The sequence below is a fragment of the Leptopilina heterotoma genome, unplaced genomic scaffold (genome assembly GCF_015476425.1).
Source record: "Leptopilina heterotoma isolate Lh14 unplaced genomic scaffold, ASM1547642v1 Lhet_14, whole genome shotgun sequence".
Lineage (NCBI taxonomy): Eukaryota > Metazoa > Arthropoda > Insecta > Hymenoptera > Figitidae > Leptopilina > Leptopilina heterotoma.
This window is the reverse complement of record NW_025110859.1, coordinates 1110639-1129553: the sequence shown is the minus strand read 5'-3', so window position 1 is coordinate 1129553 and position 18915 is coordinate 1110639. Positions and strand designations below refer to the sequence as shown.

Below are 18915 nucleotides of genomic sequence, written 5' to 3'. Positions count from 1 at the left end.
GAATAATTGAATTATTTTTCGAGAATTTTAAATTCTTGTTGAAATTGATTTTTATGGAAATTTTTGAAAATAATTAAATTATTTCGTGTAATTTTATTTAAATTGGATCAAAAATAATTTAGTTTATGTAAAGAATTTTAGTATTTATAAAAATAGTTAAATGGTTTTGAAAAATTTAGGAAATAATTGAAATTTATGGAAATATTTAGAAATATTTGAATGATGAATTTAAATTTTTTAATTGATGGATGACATCAATTAAAATTGTTTTGAAAATAATTGAATTCCTCCAAAAAATTTTACTATTTATAAAAATAATTGAATTCTTTGCGAAGAATTTTACTATTTATAAAAATAATTAAAAAAGTTTTTTTAAGAATAATTTATAAAAATTTTAGAAAAAAATGGAATTTTTTCGAATTGTGTTAAAATTTTTTAAAAAGTTAAATTCTTCTATAAGGAATTCAATTAAAATTGTTTTGAAAATCATTGAATTTTTGTAAAGATTTTACTATTTAAAAAAATAATTGAATTTTTTAGAAGAATTTATTAAAATTTGAGAGAGTAATTGAATTCTTTCGTGAAATTTTATTAAAATTTTTGAAAATATGATCAGTAATATGTTGTATTTTTAATAAGTGAATTTTTTAAATTTTGATTATGAAATTATTTAAAAAATTTATATTTTAAAATAAAAAATTTTGTAATTTGTATAACAATAATAAATTGAATATCACGTTCCGCGCGTAACATTTGCTAGTTGGTAATAAAATTCTTTATTAGAATTCAATTTTAAGAAAGGTTCAATTATTCAATAAATTTTTTTTTGTCATGGAATATTAAAAGCAATTAGCCTGAATTTTTAGAAATAATAGAATTTTGAAATTAATTTTCTTGAAAAAGATTAATTACATTTTTTTAATATTATTTGAAGTTTTTATTTTCTAATATATACCTATTTAATTGAAGCTCGAGAATTTACGAATTTCGTGAAATTGAATATTGTCAAACAAAAAAGAAAAAGTGACAACCCGTGTTTTTTAAAAAGTTTAAGTCGTGTTTACAAAACAAAGCCTGTGAATTAGGCTTAATGTTCTTGTTTTTTTTCTAGACTATTTAAAAATTACTTTAATACTTTTTACCCTTTTTTCTTTTTATATCTACTTTTTTTTAAACTAAATTATTTTTTTAAACAAAAATGACTTTTTTTTAAATTTTACCGCGTAAATTATGGTCGTTTAAAAATGGCCGCGACTCCACACCTACTTCACGAAGACAAAACCGAACATACCCGAAGACATTCTGTTTGACTTGGGTACCACCATCACGATGGGTGTTTTCACTTTGTACATCTTGTGAAATAATTGCGAAAAAACGCCTCGAAAACAATGCCTTGAACCTGTATAAAATAGTTCTAATGGTGCTTGTGATTTTCCCGTGAAATTTACTTCCAATCGGATTGTATTCCGTTACCAATTTTTAGAGTGCATGTGTCGTTTTTGACGGAAACAGTGTGTTGATTTCTGAAGGTACAATGGCGATTTCTTGCCTTCAACTAATTCCTGAAAATTCATCATCATAATACATTTTTGTTTTAACGATTTAAACATAATGTGTGTATTTAAATTGAAATTTTTATCAAATTACAACTATTCCTCTTTATAGAGGTTAAACGTGGTGCTAATTACGATTTAAAAAGAACCAACAATCAGGAAGTTATTGTTAGAAAATTGTCTCCGGTACTTTGTGTATGTAAGTTCCTCTCTGCATTCTAGACATTAAGTCTAATTTATTAATCAAGTTTTCATAAATGTTGTTGTAAACTGTTAGAAGAAATTTTATATGAATAGAGTGCAGTTTTTTTCTATATTTCTTTAGGAAAAAAAAAGTTTTGTCTATAATCATTCAAGGATATTTAATCTGCAGTCTGCTGCTTTCGCCAATTCGAAAGCGGATTTTGAATGTAGAATGATCACGCACGCGTATGTTCGATGACGTGAGAATTCGATCGTTTGAAGAGAGAAGAGATTGTCGACGGTCAGTGCTCTCGAAATTAACAAATACAAAATAAATTTAATTTTCAAGACTGATTAATTTTCTATCAAACCAAGTGTATATTCAAGATATTCAAGAAAATTAAGAGAGAAAAAGAAACAAGAGCTCTATCTATGACAACAAGAGATATAAATTTTTTTAATTTACAAAAAAGAGACATGCGAATTTCAAAGTTCGCTTAAAGATATATATCTATATATATATAATTGAATTTATTTGAAACCAGAAGAGGTCGTTGCAAAAATTGACAATTGACAAGGAAATAAAATAAAGGGGAAAAATGGGAAATTGCTTTAGTAATCAGACAGATGCGGAAAAGGAGAAGCCTGATAGGATAGGAAATCCTAGTATAGAATTGGCTGTGGCTTCTCAGGCGAGCCCTGGGGGTGGTGTTCCTACACCTCCACCGGATCCAATTAGGCCAATGCCACAAATACCACACACAGATGTTCCAACGGCCAAGATTTTTGTTGCTCTTTACGATTATGATGCACGCACCGATGAAGATCTCAGTTTTCGTAAAGGTGAACACTTGGAGATTTTAAATGATACACAGGGAGATTGGTGGCTTGCCAGGAGCAAGAGAACACGACAAGAGGGCTATATTCCCAGTAATTATGTCGCCAAGCTCAAATCCATCGAAGCCGAGCCGTAAGTTCATTTTTCATTCATTCAGGCTTCACAGTCTCTTTATTCTGACAAAAATTAATCATTTAATATTATTTAATTATTACAAAAGTTTTAATGCAATTATCTTGATACATAACAAAATTCTTCACAAAAATTCAATGATTTTTAGGAATTTTAATAAAATTCTTTACAAAATTCAATTATTTTCATAAGTTACAATATTCATCCCAAGAATTCAATTATTTTTAAAAATTTTTCACGAATATCTCGTCAGGAATTCAATTATCTTTACAAATAGCAAAATTTTTCTCGCCAAAAATTCAATTATTTTTCAAAAATTTATAAAAATCTTTGCAAAAGTTCAATTACTTTCAAAAGTTTTTTGCAATTCAATAATTTTCAATATTTTCTATTTTCATAAAATTTATCAACAGATTTAATTATAGAAAAAACTTTTTGATACAATTTTCTACGAAAATATTAAATTATTTTCATAAATAATAAAATTTCATTTACGAATTCAATTATTTTTATCGCAGAATTTCAAATATTTTTAATACAATTTTAAATAAATTCCTTAATAATTGCAATTATTATTAAAAAATTATATTAAAACTTGAGGAAAGAATTCAATTTTAAGAAAAATTCAATTATTCAGTAAAACAATAAAATTCGTTGCAATAATTCAAATATTTTCATAAATAACATTTAATTCGTCGCAGAAAATTAATTATTTTCAAGTAATTTTGCAAAAGAATTCAATTAGCTTGATAAACAACAAAATGGCATAAATTCTTCCCATAAAATCAATTATTCTAAGGAATTTTAATAAAATTCTTTTCTAAAATTCAATTATTTTGATAAATATCAAAAATTCATCATTCTGTTGAAAAGTCATTAAATACTTTGCAGAAATTAAATTAGTTTCAAAATTTTTTTTAAAATCTTCTCAGAAATTCAATTATTTTCAAAAAATTTAATAAAATTCTTCTCAGAAATTCAATTATTTTTAAAAATTGTGATAAAATTCAATGCAAGAATTCAATTACTTTCATAAATAATTAAATTTTTACAGGAATTCAATCATGTTGAAAAGTTTTAATAAAATTCGCTTTAAAAATTTAATTATTTTCATAAATAATAAAATTTTTAAAGGAATTTAATTATTTAAAAAATTTTATCAAAATATTCTTAAGAATTCAATTATTTTTGCAAATTATAAAAATCTTCTCAGAAATTCAATTAGTTTTGAAAATTTTATTATAATTCCTCTTAGAAATTCAATTATTTTTACAAATTTTAATAAAATTCTATGCGAAAATTCAATTATTTTCATAATTCTTCCCATAAAATAAATTATTCTAAGGAATTTTAATAAAATTATTTTCCAAAATTCAATTATTTTGATAAATATCAAAATTCATAACAAGAATTCAATTCTTTTGAAAAGTAATTAAATACTTTGCAGACATCAAGATTCGCGGTAGAGAATCGCCGCCAAGTAAAAAGCAAAAACCGCGAATATATATTCTCGAAATATCGGCTGTTTTTCGATAAAATTGAATAACTCGAGTAAATCTTAACCGATTTGGCTCATTCTTTTTTCGTTGGAAAAAGAATCAAAAAAGAAAGAATTCTGTTAAGTTTATTCAATATTTTATATAGTTTTATAGAATTTAGGCCAGGAAAACCGAAAAAATAGCGATTTTTTGAGATTTAGACAAACGTGGAGCGTAAAATCCTAAATGGATTTCTGAAATATTCTAGAATATTATTAATTAGATTAAAATCTCGATATACATTTCAGAAAATTTTAACACACTTGGAATTTTTTTTTAAAATTTTGATTTTTCTCAAAAAAATTGAATTTTTTGACATTTAGACAAACGCAGAGAGGAAACTTCTAAACGGATATGTAAAATATTATAGAATGTTATTGATTGGGTTGAAATCTCGATATATATTGCAGGAAATTTTAATTCATTTCGTATTTTTTGAAAAATTTTGATTTTTCATAAAAAAAATGAATTTTTTGACATTTAGACAAACGCAGAGACTAAACTTCTAAACGGTTATGTGAAACATTCTAGAATATTATTGATTGGGTTAAAATCTTGATATATATTCCAGGAAATTTTAATACACTCCGTATTTTTTGACAAATTTTGATTTTTCTCAAAGAAATTTAATTTTTTGACATTTAGACAAACGCAGAGACTAAACTAATTGTTCTGGTAAAATTAAAATTAGAAAAAAGGATATAGTAAATATAAAGAACATGTTAATTATAAAATTTACAAAAGTATATGACATTAATGAAAGTAACACAAATTTTAAACAAAAAAAATAATGCAACAAATAAAAGTATAAAAATATTGAATAAGAAATTTAGCTCTACTTGTGCAATATTTAATTCGGATTCTACACATAATAATTTTTATATTTTATTAAAAAATAAAAAATCTAAATGCTACAAAATTGAACAAGATAAAAAAAAATTAACTAAATGGTCCAGAGCATCAAGAAGAATTTATGTTATTTTTAGAGTGTATAGAATAAAAATTCTAAAAATTATGTAAAATTTTCTGTAAAGAATCATATCTTAAATGAATTCTTTTTTAAAACTTAATGGTATTTTATTTTAAATTATTAGATCAAAGACCAGCATATTTTTACAATTAATTATTTAATTTTTTAAAAAGTTGAGATGACGCAAAAAGTTTTAAAATCCCAACAAAAATATCTTTGATGCAAAAAGTTCCGCCAAGTAAAAGATTTTGTGACTGTCCAAACAATTAGTGAAATAAAAGTTTATTAAGTAAAATTTGTAATTAAAATTTTAATAATTATTGATTTTAAATATTTTCTCTCCTACACAACTCGAAGTACATATTGCAGTTGAAAAAAACAACCCGGGCTTAGATGTTGTTATTGTACATTGCGGCTTAATTACACTTCCGAATTAAGTCAATGTTCTTCATTGCATTTTGAATTGTAACAAATAAAATTTAACTTTATAATTAACATTCACAAAAAACGGAATCTAATTACTCGTCATAATAAAAAATTTCTATTTCAGCAATTTAAAAATCTTGGCCAAAAATCGGTTTTTTATTTTTTAAAGTATGAAGTACCCTTTCAATCATCTTGCAAAAAATATATGTTACTCTTGAAATGACTATTATTTTATAGAAAAAAATGGCGGTTGTGCAAAAAAAATTTCAATAAAAAAAAATGTTTTTTAAAAAAAAATTAAAAAAAAATTTTTTTTTACTGACTTTTTACTGACTTTTTTTGTTAGAATTTGGTCGAAAAAATTTTTTTTATTAACTGTTCATATTGTATTGTACAAAAAAAATTTTTTCATGAAAATCGGTTCAACCATTTCGGAGGGAAAAAAAATTTTTGAATTTTTTTGAATCTTTCAAAAAAATTGTATAACTCAAAAACAAAATTTTTTTTCGAGTTGAAACTTGGTGAAAGTAAGTCTCATAATAGGTCAAAATTATTCCCTGAATATGGACCCAATCCAAGAGGGGGCCATTTTTACATGCTTATACTGCTACGGCCTTTTAAGAAACATTCAATATTATTTATTTTTGTATTTAAGTAATTGATTTCTCGTAAAATTAAATTATTATTTTTCGTACTTTTAACTAATAATTATGTAGAATTAATTTTTTTGAAAAAGTTTAATTGAATAATAATTGATGTTATTGATTTAAAGTAGAATTTTAGTTAAAAATTCTAAAAAATGTTAATTGAATTGAAATGATACAAATAATTTTGAAGAAATTACAGTAACAATATTATTACAATAATAAAATAATGATTTTGTCAGTCGGTCATATTTATGTTTTATAATAATATTCTTACAAGTTGTTCAATTTGAAAAAGTTTGAATTTGAAATTTTTGAACAACTTAATTCCAATGATAAAAAAATGAATTAATTGAATTCTATTGTAATTTTTATAACGAATTTAAAAAAATTGAATTCTTACGAAGAATATTATTTATGAAAATAATTGAATTCTTGAGAAGAATTTTTATTAAAATTTTTGAAATCAATAAACAAGAATAATTAATTAGTAAATTAGTTAATTTACTTTTGATGTTGTAGATAATAATCGAATATTAAAAGCATTATAATATGAATTTTTTAAAATAATTAGATTTCAAATGATTTTTAAATTTAATATATCTTTTATTTTCCAAAAGAATTATTAGTTTTGAATAATTTTATTTAAAAATTTTTAAAAAATAACTGAATTTTGAAAGAATCACAATTGTAATTTTTAGTAAGAATTAAATTTTAAAAAGGTTTTACATTGAAATTATTTAAAATATTAATTCCCGTGGAAACATATATATTTACATATATATTCCACAAAAATTATTCCAGTTTTTAATATTTTAACTTAGAAACTATAAAAAAATATGACTTTGGAAAATTGTAATTAAAATTTTTTGAAGTTAATTAAATTCTCGTAAATATTTTAAAAAGATAAGTTAAATTTACAATTAATTTAAGATTTTGTCAAATTTAATTGAAATAAATGTTATTTTTTCACTTTTAAAAATTATTTTTACATATAATCGTATTTTTGAAGAATTTTAACTAAACGTTTGGAAAATAACTGGACTTTATAAAAATTTAGAATTGAAGGCAGGATAGGAAAAGAAATTAAATATTTTTGATAGAAGTCAGGAAAAAGTCAGGGAAATACTGAATCAAATTTTTATGAATCGAGAAAATGATTTTTTTTAGTCCTTAAATTTAATTTTTTGATACTATAAATATTTTTTTACTATTTTTTTTTAATCTTAAAAACGAATTTGTGACTTTTTTTAAACGTAATTATCGAGTGCGAAGCCTGATATTATTAATTAGTTTAAATATTTCTAATTAACAATAAAAATAATAGACTGGAACTAAAAGGAAACTTTTCCCCATCGAATTTTTTGTTAGTTCTGGATATGATTTAATATTAAAAAGGAATAATAAAATCGTAAATCACACGAGTTACATGAACTGTGTTTTTAATTTTTAATGAATTGCACAGAAATATATATAGGAAAATATTTTGCAATAGAAATTATATATTGTATTTTATAATTATTGTGAAATTCTAGTCTCTTCTTTTACTTTTTCTGTTCTTCTTTGATTCCCTTTTATACTTTGAATTAAGAAATAAAAGATTAAAAACTGAAAGCACAAGGCCGTCGACTCCTAACCGACCTTATAAAACTTGTAGGTTCTCATTAAACGCAAATCACATTCAAGATTTACAGTTTACCGTTCCTTTTTATAAAACTTGCGTCTAATTTGCAATTTAAAAAAGGTATCGTTCATTGATGATAATTATGATGATGATATTATTGACCTGTTGAAAAAAGTAAATATTTTCAATGTTTGCAAAAAAAAATATGTAATTCACTTAATAAAATAGAATATAATTGAGAAATAAGTATTTCCCTTTTTTTTATTTTAAAAAATATTTTATTTATTTTAAAATTTAATTTAAATTAATTTAAATTTTATTTACTGTATATATTTCACTGAAAATCAGTGAAATATGACTTTCAAAAATTAAGAGGGTAGAGAATAATATTTTTTTAATGAAGTAATTATTTACTAGAGTGAATGATAAAAATTAAATTAATTCATATTTTATTATTTCTTTTAGATGGTACTTCAGGAAAATTAAGAGAATCGAAGCTGAGAAGAAACTCCTTTTGCCAGAAAATGCTCACGGAGCTTTTCTAATTCGAGATTCCGAAAGTCGACACAATGACTATTCACTTTCAGGTAAATTTACAATAAAATTAATAATTCACTGTTTATATTTATATCCTTATCAATTATTTATAATATCTAGACATTAATTAATAATGCATTATTCATAATCTCGTTTATCAATAATTGTACACGTTGAATTATTTTTATTCTCATAATCGACATAATCGTTTAATAACAATTGCACACGTTGAATTATTTTTATTCACCTTAAGTTTTGATTTAAAAAAATAAATTAGTAGGTAATAGTTCTAAAATTCCAAACTTTCGATTGAACGAAATTTATTTATTTCTTTTTCAAATTAAATTTTTATTACAATTTTGAGTCACTACAAAAAAAATTAGTCTATAAATGTAAATTATAATTTTTCAATTTTTGCAATGAGTTAATCTATGAAAAAATATTTCATTCTTTCAATATTCAGAACTTTAGGGAAACAAGTTCTAAACGTTCAAATGAACAAAATTTATTTATTTCTTCTTCAAATTAAATTTTTATTAAAATTTTACGTCATTAAAAAAAATTAGTTTCTAAATATTAGATTTCAGTTTTAAACTTTTTATTTTTTGCCATGAGTAATTTATGAAAAAATAGTTTTAATAAAAAATATTTCGTTCATTTGAGCGTTCGAAACTTGTGGATCATAATTAGTAACAAATATTTTTTATTTTTTCCTCTATTAAAATTTATTAATTTTATATTTTAGTAAAATTTATTAAAATTTATTCTTCATGGAAATTATATTTGGAATTATTATAATTAATAATTAATTAGTTAATGATTATAGATAGTTAATAATTAAAGAAATAATAATATTCATTAAAATCGAATTTTCGATTAAAATAGATACTAATTTTCCAATTTCTTCTTTCTTTCCAAAATAATGAAAATTCAAGTGCGAGACGGAGATACGGTGAAACATTATCGTATAAGGCAACTGGACGAGGGTGGTTTCTTTATTGCAAGGCGAACAACATTCAGGAATCTTCAGGATCTTGTCGAACATTACAGTAAAGACGCCGATGGACTTTGTGTTAATTTATGCAAACCATGTGTACAGGTAAGCGAATTAATTTTCAGAAGTAATTCTCTGGATTATTTACTAATAAAATTTATATTGTCTGAGTGGAGTTTAGACAGCTCGTTGCATGTTGAAAAAATTATTTACTTAAATGTACCTGAAATGAGAAAAACAGAAAAAAACTTGACTTGCTGCTTTTAGAAAATATATAAAGTTTTACGAGGGATTTCTTTAATATTTATCCTAATATTTTAAAAGAAATAAAGTTAAAATAATTCGTTTATTTTATTTCTTTTTTATTGCATTCTTTGGAAATCTCTTGTACAAAACTACAACCAATTGCATGATGATATACAAATAATTATTGTTGTATATTGCAAATTTATTTTTAGTATTTTCTTTTGATAAAATAAAATAAATGGTTTTTTTATTGCACTGTATAAACTCCAAATTGGACTTTGGTTTAAATTGGAAATTTTATTTGTTAAATTCTTTTTGCTCAGGACTTTTTTTATTTCTGAGGATAAATTAAATTTCTGCTTTTGAGATTCTTATATGGATATTTTTACAATGATTATTATCGATCGATTTTTGATTATAATGATGAAATCTTTTAATAGTTTTTATGATAACAATTTACGATTATTTTTACAGATTTTTTTGGGATTTTCTAAAACATTTGAAAATAATTCTATTAATAATTTTAATTATTTTCAAATGGGAAAAATGACGATTGCGGACAAACGATTGATTTTTATTAAGAACTAATAATTTTGTTTCGCAAAGTTTGTTATTTGAAATAGATTTTGTTTGTTCTGTTTTTGCTTACCCCAACTCTCGCTGGATTTTCTTGGTAAATTGAATGTCCCAATCATAATAATCATATAAAATTAATTTAACGTCACTTATAAACATTCGCGACCAGTCATTTTTTTAAATTCAATTTTCATGTATACAGCACAAGCGTGTTTTATGTGGGATTTTATTTGTCATAGACATTAGTTTCACTTTTAGAATATTTTGCTGTAATTTTTTTCATAATATTTATTGCAATAATTCACCTCGCCTTTTCTCTAATAATCATAAAAATATGCATTTTTTTAGATATACAAAAGGAAAAAATTCCTAAGGAATTTACAACTTTGATAAAAGACTGATTAATACGAAAGAAAAAAAAACAATAAGATAACTAATCAAAAAATTATATTATGTACAATTGAAAATTTATAAATTTATAAATACGATGAATTATGCAGTTTTCAATATTGATATTGGTATTTCAATTGTTGTTAATTTGATAATTTTAAAAATTATATAAAAAAAAATTCAATAATTTGTTCTTTGTGTTAATAGGCAAATTTTTTTCAAACACTTTTGTTGCAGTCTTGCTTAACAAAACGCTATTTCACTTATTGTTTAGTTATGTGCAAAGGAGAGTTTCCTGTTGTAATTAACAAATGAAGTTTTAGTTTGTAATTAGTTTTTTTTTTAATCATTAAATTCGTGAAACTTTGGAAATTTCTCTATGTCGGGAAACTTTTCTCTGAAGCATGACAAATGAAGCAAATAGCAAACAAAATAAATTTAATTGAAAATTTTTTGATAAAATTCGCAAAATTCTGCAAAAATTGCTTTTTATCGACTTTTTTCGTTTTATTTCATTTATTTTTATTTATTAATAAATAAATTAATTATTTTAATTTTAATTAATTGATATAATTTTTTTGTTAATTTTTTTATTCTATATTTTTGTTCTTTTTGCTGTTTCAAATTATTTTCAGTAGAAAATATCTGCGGTATTTATACAATTAGTTAATAATTAGTTAATTAATTGATTAGTTAATAATCAGTTAATTAATTAATTTATAACAGTTTTATTGCTCGGAAAAATTTTTTCAGCTAATTAAACACTTCTTTTTCGGGTTTGCTTGTTTTTGTGTTTATTTGCTAGGAAAACAATTGATTTACCTATCGCAGTTTTAATATATTTAATAGGATTAAAGAGAGAAATTATGTAAAATATGTATTTTTTCTGTTTATTTAGTTCTAATTGAGTCGTAAGGAAGATTTTTCGTATTTTACGTTTGAGAACTTTCATTTCATTTTCATAATCATGATACTTTCACAGGCTAAATATTATTCATTTGCTTTAAAACTTTCGACCGATGTATGCGAGTAATTATTTTTTATGAATGATTCACGCTAAAAAAAAGACTAATTAGAATTTAAATATTCACATATCTCTCGTTTTTCAAAACAAAAATATGTTATTTTCAATTATTGTTTTCCACTTCTTCAAAAATGTACCTAATTTTTTTTCTTTTCTTCTATATTAGAAATTAAAATTTTCATTTAGTTAAAAATAATTATTAAGAAATTAAAATTTTTTTAAAATAAAAATTAAAAAATTTTAATCTGCATATTAAATAAGAAAAAAATCAGGATATTAATTTTCATACAAAATATTAATTTTCGTATCAGTTGAATTTTGAATATTAAATGTATTAAATTTGATAAATTTAATAAATAAATTGGAATAAATTTTAATATAACCAAGTTTAATGTGTATAAAATTAGGTGAGTAGTGTTGAAAAATAATTTCTCGTGTCTCACGTATAATTCACATTCATTGAAATACTTTTTTGAATTTGATTTTTTCTTTGTTATCGACAATAAATTGAAATTTTTTGTTTATAGGTTGAGAAACCCGTAACCGAGGGACTTAGTCATCGAACTAGGGATCAATGGGAAATCGATAAGACAACATTGAAATTTGTTCGCAAATTGGGTCAAGGTCAATTTGGAGAAGTTTGGGAGGGTCTGTGGAATAATACAACTTCAGTGGCAATAAAAACACTAAAACCAGGAACAATGGATCCAAAAGATTTCTTGGCCGAGGCGCAAATAATGAAGAAACTCAGGCACGACAAACTCATTCAACTTTATGCCGTTTGTACGATGGAAGAGCCAATTTACATAATCACGGAACTTATGAGAAATGGAAGTCTCCTCGAATATTTGCAAGGTGAGAATAAAAGTGTATTTCTTTTTGTTTTTAATCAAAAAAAGAATGGAAATTTTACCTCAAAATTTCCATCTTTACATCTTTTATATTTATATTTATGGCTTTAATATTTTCTTGAATTTTGTTTCTTGAAATAAATAAAATGATTGAAAATGTAATTGTAAAAAAATGAATTTCAGGAAAAGGAAGAGGTTTAAATCTCCAACAGTTGATTGATATGTCGGCTCAAATCGCAGCTGGTATGGCGTATTTGGAGTCACAGAATTATATTCATCGAGATCTGGCCGCTCGTAATGTTCTCGTGGCCGATGGAAATGTCGTTAAAATAGCAGATTTCGGTCTCGCCAGGTTGATAAAGGAGGACGAGTACGAGGCGAGAATAGGAGCCAGATTCCCGATCAAGTGGACTGCACCGGAGGCTGCGAACTACAGCAAATTCAGTATTAAATCCGATGTATGGTCCTTTGGAATTCTTCTCACAGAGCTGGTCACTTACGGAAGAATTCCTTATCCTGGTGAGTCAAACAAGAGAAAATCATTTTCCCTTTAGTTTCATTTTTTCAAGTGTATTTTCATTAGAGATATTTGGTTTTTTTCAATTAAATTAATTAATTCATTATTAACAATAGCAAATATATATTATAAATATATATATATTATATATTTTTTTATTATTATTGTTATTATTTTTATTATTATTATTATTACTATTATTATCCAAATTACAAAATTTTTTATTTTAATATAAACTTTAATTTTTAAATAATTTCAGATTAAAAAATTAAAAAATATTCTTATTGAATTCAATTATTTTCAAAAATATTAAAATTCTTCGCAGGAATTCAATTATTTTTAATACAATTTTAATAAAATTTCTTGAACGGATTCAATTATTATTGTTAATAATTTTATTAAAATTTTTCTAAACAATTTATTTATTATTCTCCAAACTTTTGATAAATATTAAAATTCTTCGCAGGAATTCAATTATTCTTTAAAATTTTAATAAAAGTCTTTGTAATAATTCAATTATTTCAATGTACATATAATAATATTCTTTATAGGAATTCAATTATTTGCAAAAAATTTTGATAGAATTTTTCTAAGCAACTCAATTTTCCTAAATTTTAATAAAATTCTACAGTAAATTCGATTTTTGCAAAAGTTTTCAAAAAATAATAAAATTTATCGCAATAATTAAATTATTTTTATGAATAATAAAATTCTTCTCAAGAATTCACTAATTTTTAATACAATTTTAATAAAATTTCTTGAACGGATTGAATTATTTTAAAAAATTTTAATAAAATTTTTCTGAAAAATTTAATTACCTCCTTAAAGGTTTTATAAAATTTTTTATAAGAATTCAATTATTTTCAGTAGAATTTTTATAAAATTTCTTCAAAGAATTCAATTATTTTCAAAAAATTGTCATAAAATTTATTAGTAATAAAATTTTTAATTACAATTATTAACAAAAATATTTTAATGAAACTGAATTATTTTTAAAAAATTCAAAGAAATACTTCGGGAGAATTCAATTATTTTCAATACAATTTTATTGAAATTTCTCGAAATAGGTAATTCAATTATTTTCAAATTTTAAATTCGAAACATTTAAAAATTTAAGAAACAAGAAAGCAAAGAACAACTAACTTCAAACAGCGAACAGATTACCGCAGGGCTCGGATTGTGCGACTTTTTCGACTTTTTTCGACTTTTCTAAGTAAATGTGACTTTTTTCGACTTTTTTGTGAAAAAATGCGACTAATCGACTTTTTCGAAATTTTTTTTAGTAAAATGCGACTGAAATTAAAATTTTTTTTTTTAAATTTAAAGGAAAAAGTTTGAGTCAAAAAAATGTTCTGTTACATTTATTTACAAATTTCTTTCAAATTTTTCAAAAACATCAATAACTTCTTTTTTAAATAAATATTTAATTATTATTTTTTCATAGGAATTAAAATTTTTCAAAAGATTCAAATTCAAACCTTTTTGAAATTAAACAAGTTATAAAAAATTGTTATAAAACATGAAGATATCGATCACTCCGAGTTTTCGACTCAGAGCAATCGATGTCTTCATGTTTTATAATAATTAAAGAGGATTGAGTGTTAAAATCATTATTTTATATTATAAGACTTTATAAAAAAAAATTTTTAATTATTTTTTATGAAAATAATTGAATTTCCAGGATGAATTTTATTATTCATGAAGATAATTAAAATTTTGACGAGAAATTTAAAAAAAAATTAAAAATAATTGAATTTCTAGGATGAATTTTATTATTTATAAAGATAATGATAATTTTGACGAGAAATTTAAAGAAAATTTTGAAAATAATTGAATTTCTGCGAAGAATTTTATTACTTTTGAAAATAATTGAATTTCTAGAATGAATTTTATTATTTATAAAGATAATTGAAATTTTGACAAGAATTTTATTAAAATTCTTTGCAAATAATTGAATTTTAGAGAAGAATTTTATTGTTCACAAAGATAATTGACATTTTTAACAGATTTTTTTTTAAAGTAATTGAATTTTGCAGAAGAATTTTGATATTTATAAACATAATTGAATTTCTTCAAAGAATTTTCGTACATTTGAAGATAATTGAATTTTGCAAAGAATTTTATCAGAACTTTTGAAAATAATTAAATTTTTATGATGAATTTTATTATTTATAAAATTTTGATAAAAAATTAAAAAAAAATTTTAAATATAATTGAATTTCTGCGAAGAATTTTATTACTTTTGAAAATAATTAAATTAAAGAGAAGAATTTTATTAGCATTTTTTTTAAATAATTGCATTTCGAAGAAGAATTTTATTATTTATAAAAATAATTGACATTTTAAAGAGAGTTTTTAAAAAAAAATGTTAAAAATACCTAATTAATTCCGTATTGTTTGGTATTAATGTATCTGTTGTCGAGAAATGTGATTTTTTTTTACAATTTTGTGTTTTCTTTTTGGCCTTTTTTTTCTAAGATTTCATGCGACTTTTTTCGACTTTTTCGGAAATTTTATGCGACTTTTCGTGACTTTTGTTGTAAATTTATGCGACTAAAGCGACTTTTTTTGAGTCTTAAAGACGATCCGAGCCCTGGATTACCGGGAAATAACGATTATTAATATAGATTATGTAGAAGATAGATTAAATTGTTGAATGAAATAAATTTAAAAAAATAATTTGTTTTCTCTCGTAGGAATGACAAACGCTGAAGTATTGCATCAAGTTGAACACGGCTACAGAATGCCGTGCCCACCAAATTGTCCCGCGGCATTGTATGATATTATGTTGGAATGTTGGAACAAGGATGCAATGAAGAGGCCAACATTTGAGACACTCCAGTGGAAATTGGAGGATTTTTTCACCATGGAGGGCTCCGAATATAAAGAAGCATCGGCTTACTGAGTAATGTTGCCTGGTGAAATAACAATGTTCACACGTTTACCTGTTTACAATTCGTACAGACGGTCTACGAAAATGAGTTGGGATACGAGAAAATCTTTTGCACGTCAATACACGGCAAGAGATTATCAGGTCTATAGAAATTAATCGATAAAAAAAGAAGAAAACTCCGACAATTTTTTTATTAAATAACAAGAAGTTTGTGATATCCAAAAAGTACTGTTTTCAGTTTGTAAAGAAGATTATCCTGAAAGAGGGAGAGAGAGAGTGAGAAAGATGTAGACAACAGTACTTGTTTATTTTTTTATCGTCGTAACATGTTTTTTTTCGTTTTTTCACAATTATGGCTGCCATACATAAGATTCTAGAGAGTCTAGGATTTTTTTCCTTTTTTTTAGAGAGAGAAAAAACAAATGCCTTAGGTGTCTATTGATTTTAGCGAATCTTTTTTTTTGTCAAAGGGAAAAATAATTTAAAAATTAATTTTTACAGTCGCGAAAAGTAATACGATAAGAACAACAATCGTTAAATGTTAATTTAGTGGATTCGTCTTAGGTGTTTATAGTAAAGAAAAAAAAATTCCATTACTATAACTCGATTACAATTTTTCAATAAACTCACGAAAGTTTGTAAGCAATTTATTATTTGCTTACCAAAACGTCGGCATCAATTATATCATCAACGATATATTAAGTCTATTATAACTTGCTTTATTTGTTACGCGTTTTGCTATAATAATCAATTTTTAAACTGGAATTTTTTTTTATATATATTTAAAACTTAAAGAAGTATTTAAAAAAGACACATTCTCGTTGAACATTCGGAAATAATTTAATTATTTTCGATCCGTGTTTTGTACAAAATATTTTCCCCAATTTTTTTAAAAATATTTCAAATGATTTTTAAATGGACAGGAAAGACAAATTCTTTTTTTTATTTAAAATGGAACCAAATCGCAATGTACAGTAGCGAATTATTCTAAGCAATTAAGCGCACATAGATATTTAGTGTTTTTTTTTCTTTTTTTTCAAATATGACAAATACGATTGATAAGTTGTTAATTTTGACCAATCTTATATGATTTATTATTAATCTTTATATGACAGTAAAAATTCGGTCTAGCGCATACTACTAACGTTAATTATTAGTGTAAAAGGATAAACAGTGACGTAATCGTTCTGTTATCATTACTCACCACTAGTTATTTTATGCAAATCACTCTAATTCTTTTTTTTTTTTTGCTTTTCAAATTTATTACCCAGAAATGATTCTTTAACAATTTATAAATTGAACGTTTTTCGTAAAATCTTTTTCTCCCTTTTTTGTTTTTTAAGGGATTTTTTTTAAATGAATTTTTCTTTTTTTAAATTTTTTTGAAAATCTTATTAATTATATTATTTTAGTGTTTACAATTTTAATTAGTTTTAGTGTTTACAAATTGTACAATTATTTTATATTTTATACATATCAAGTAATTTAGAAAATAATATACTTATTTTCATTTCTTCCATTTACAATTTCTATTTTTTTTATACCTTGTGCTTTATAAATAAATAAATGTGTATTTAAATGCGCACACTTTTACTACATTTATTAGTTGAGAAAAAAAAATTATAAAAACGATCAAGAAAATGTTTCTTGAGTCAATATGAAACAAAAAAAAATTGTCTTATGCCGTTGATCTAACCCGATAATCGATTTTGTTATGTCAATACCGTCGTCGACTTTTATTACTGTATTAATAATAAACAAAAAATATGGTTTATTAGAACAGGTGTTTTTTTAAACAAATTCTGGTTTTTATTATTTGCTTTTTATACTCTTCAAAACGAATTTTAAAAGTCCCTAAAATATGTAAATTAAATGTTTTATTCCTTTTGTGATACAAATTCTAATTATATAGTTTAATTAATACTTTTAATTCTTTCGACCGTATATTTTGATAATTTATAGCAAAGTATTTATATTTATAAAGAAATTTAATAAATCTGAAAACGGTTTAAACCATCAAGCAGGGCTGCCAACACTTTTAGTGCCAGGTAGTAAAGTAGTAGTAGAGTAGTGTTTAAGGGTGGAGTCCCATGACAGCGTTTTGCGTTGCGTCGTAATGGGAGAGAAAAAGATGCAAATATACGTTTGCTGCATTCTCTCTCATTACAACGCAACGCAAAACGCTGCCATGGGACTGCGGCCTAAGGCTGCGGTTACACCTCTGCAGGCTGCCTGCCTGCGCAGGCAGGAGCAACGAGAGTAAGGCCGCAGTCCCATGGTAGCGTTTTGCGTTGGGTTTTGTAACTAGGCTATGAGTGTGAGAGAGATGAAGATATATGTTCGCTATATTTGCACTCATGGTCTAGTTACAAAACGCAACGCAAAACGGTGCCCTAAGGCTGCGGTTACTTGTCGCGTTGAGAACATCTGTATGTCAAACTGTACGTCCGCAAAAGTTTTTCGGAAACTCGCATTCATAATCGTTTCATAAGTACAGTCAACGGATACAAACTTTTGACAGTGACCAGTCGCGCGACAAATACCTTAATCCTTTGATATAAATCTACAATTTTGTAAAAATCACCACACGAAAAAAGCCAAAGAACAATTTGAAAAAATTATATATCATTTGACCAAGGATTTTTTTTCTATTATGACTTTTACAAAAATAATTCGAACCTAAAAAAATTTTTAATTCTGCGGGAAGCGACCATTTGGATTTAATAATTGATCTTTTTAAAAAAATCTGCTTCTAATTCCTCTTAAAGGGACGTGTCTAAATTTTTCTAAATAAAATTTTATTATCAATCTTGTCAAAAAAGCAGCGAATCAAAGATTTAGCTGTTAGTAAAATGGAGGAGTTTGAATATTATTTTCATTTTTCAAAACGTTTTAGTTCCTCTTCGGGGAACGTGACCAAATTTTTCAAAATAAAATTTTAGTAACCATCTGTTGAAAAAGCAGCGAATCAAAGATTAG

The 18915-nt window shown here is 23.8% G+C and overlaps 1 protein-coding gene across 1 annotated transcript; it reads left to right on the top strand.

Annotated features, from left to right (window-relative positions):
* The first annotated feature begins 1233 nt into the window (after window positions 1-1233).
* Window positions 1234-17032, top strand: LOC122497902 (tyrosine-protein kinase Src42A). Its single transcript, XM_043605300.1, has 6 exons — window positions 1234-2706; window positions 8374-8495; window positions 9381-9544; window positions 12203-12530; window positions 12710-13045; window positions 15740-17032. The coding sequence occupies exons 1-6, from the start codon at window positions 2336-2338 to the stop codon at window positions 15946-15948; spliced, it is 1530 nt and encodes a 509-aa protein (XP_043461235.1). The 5' UTR covers window positions 1234-2335; the 3' UTR covers window positions 15949-17032.
* The last annotated feature ends 1883 nt before the right edge of the window (window positions 17033-18915 follow it).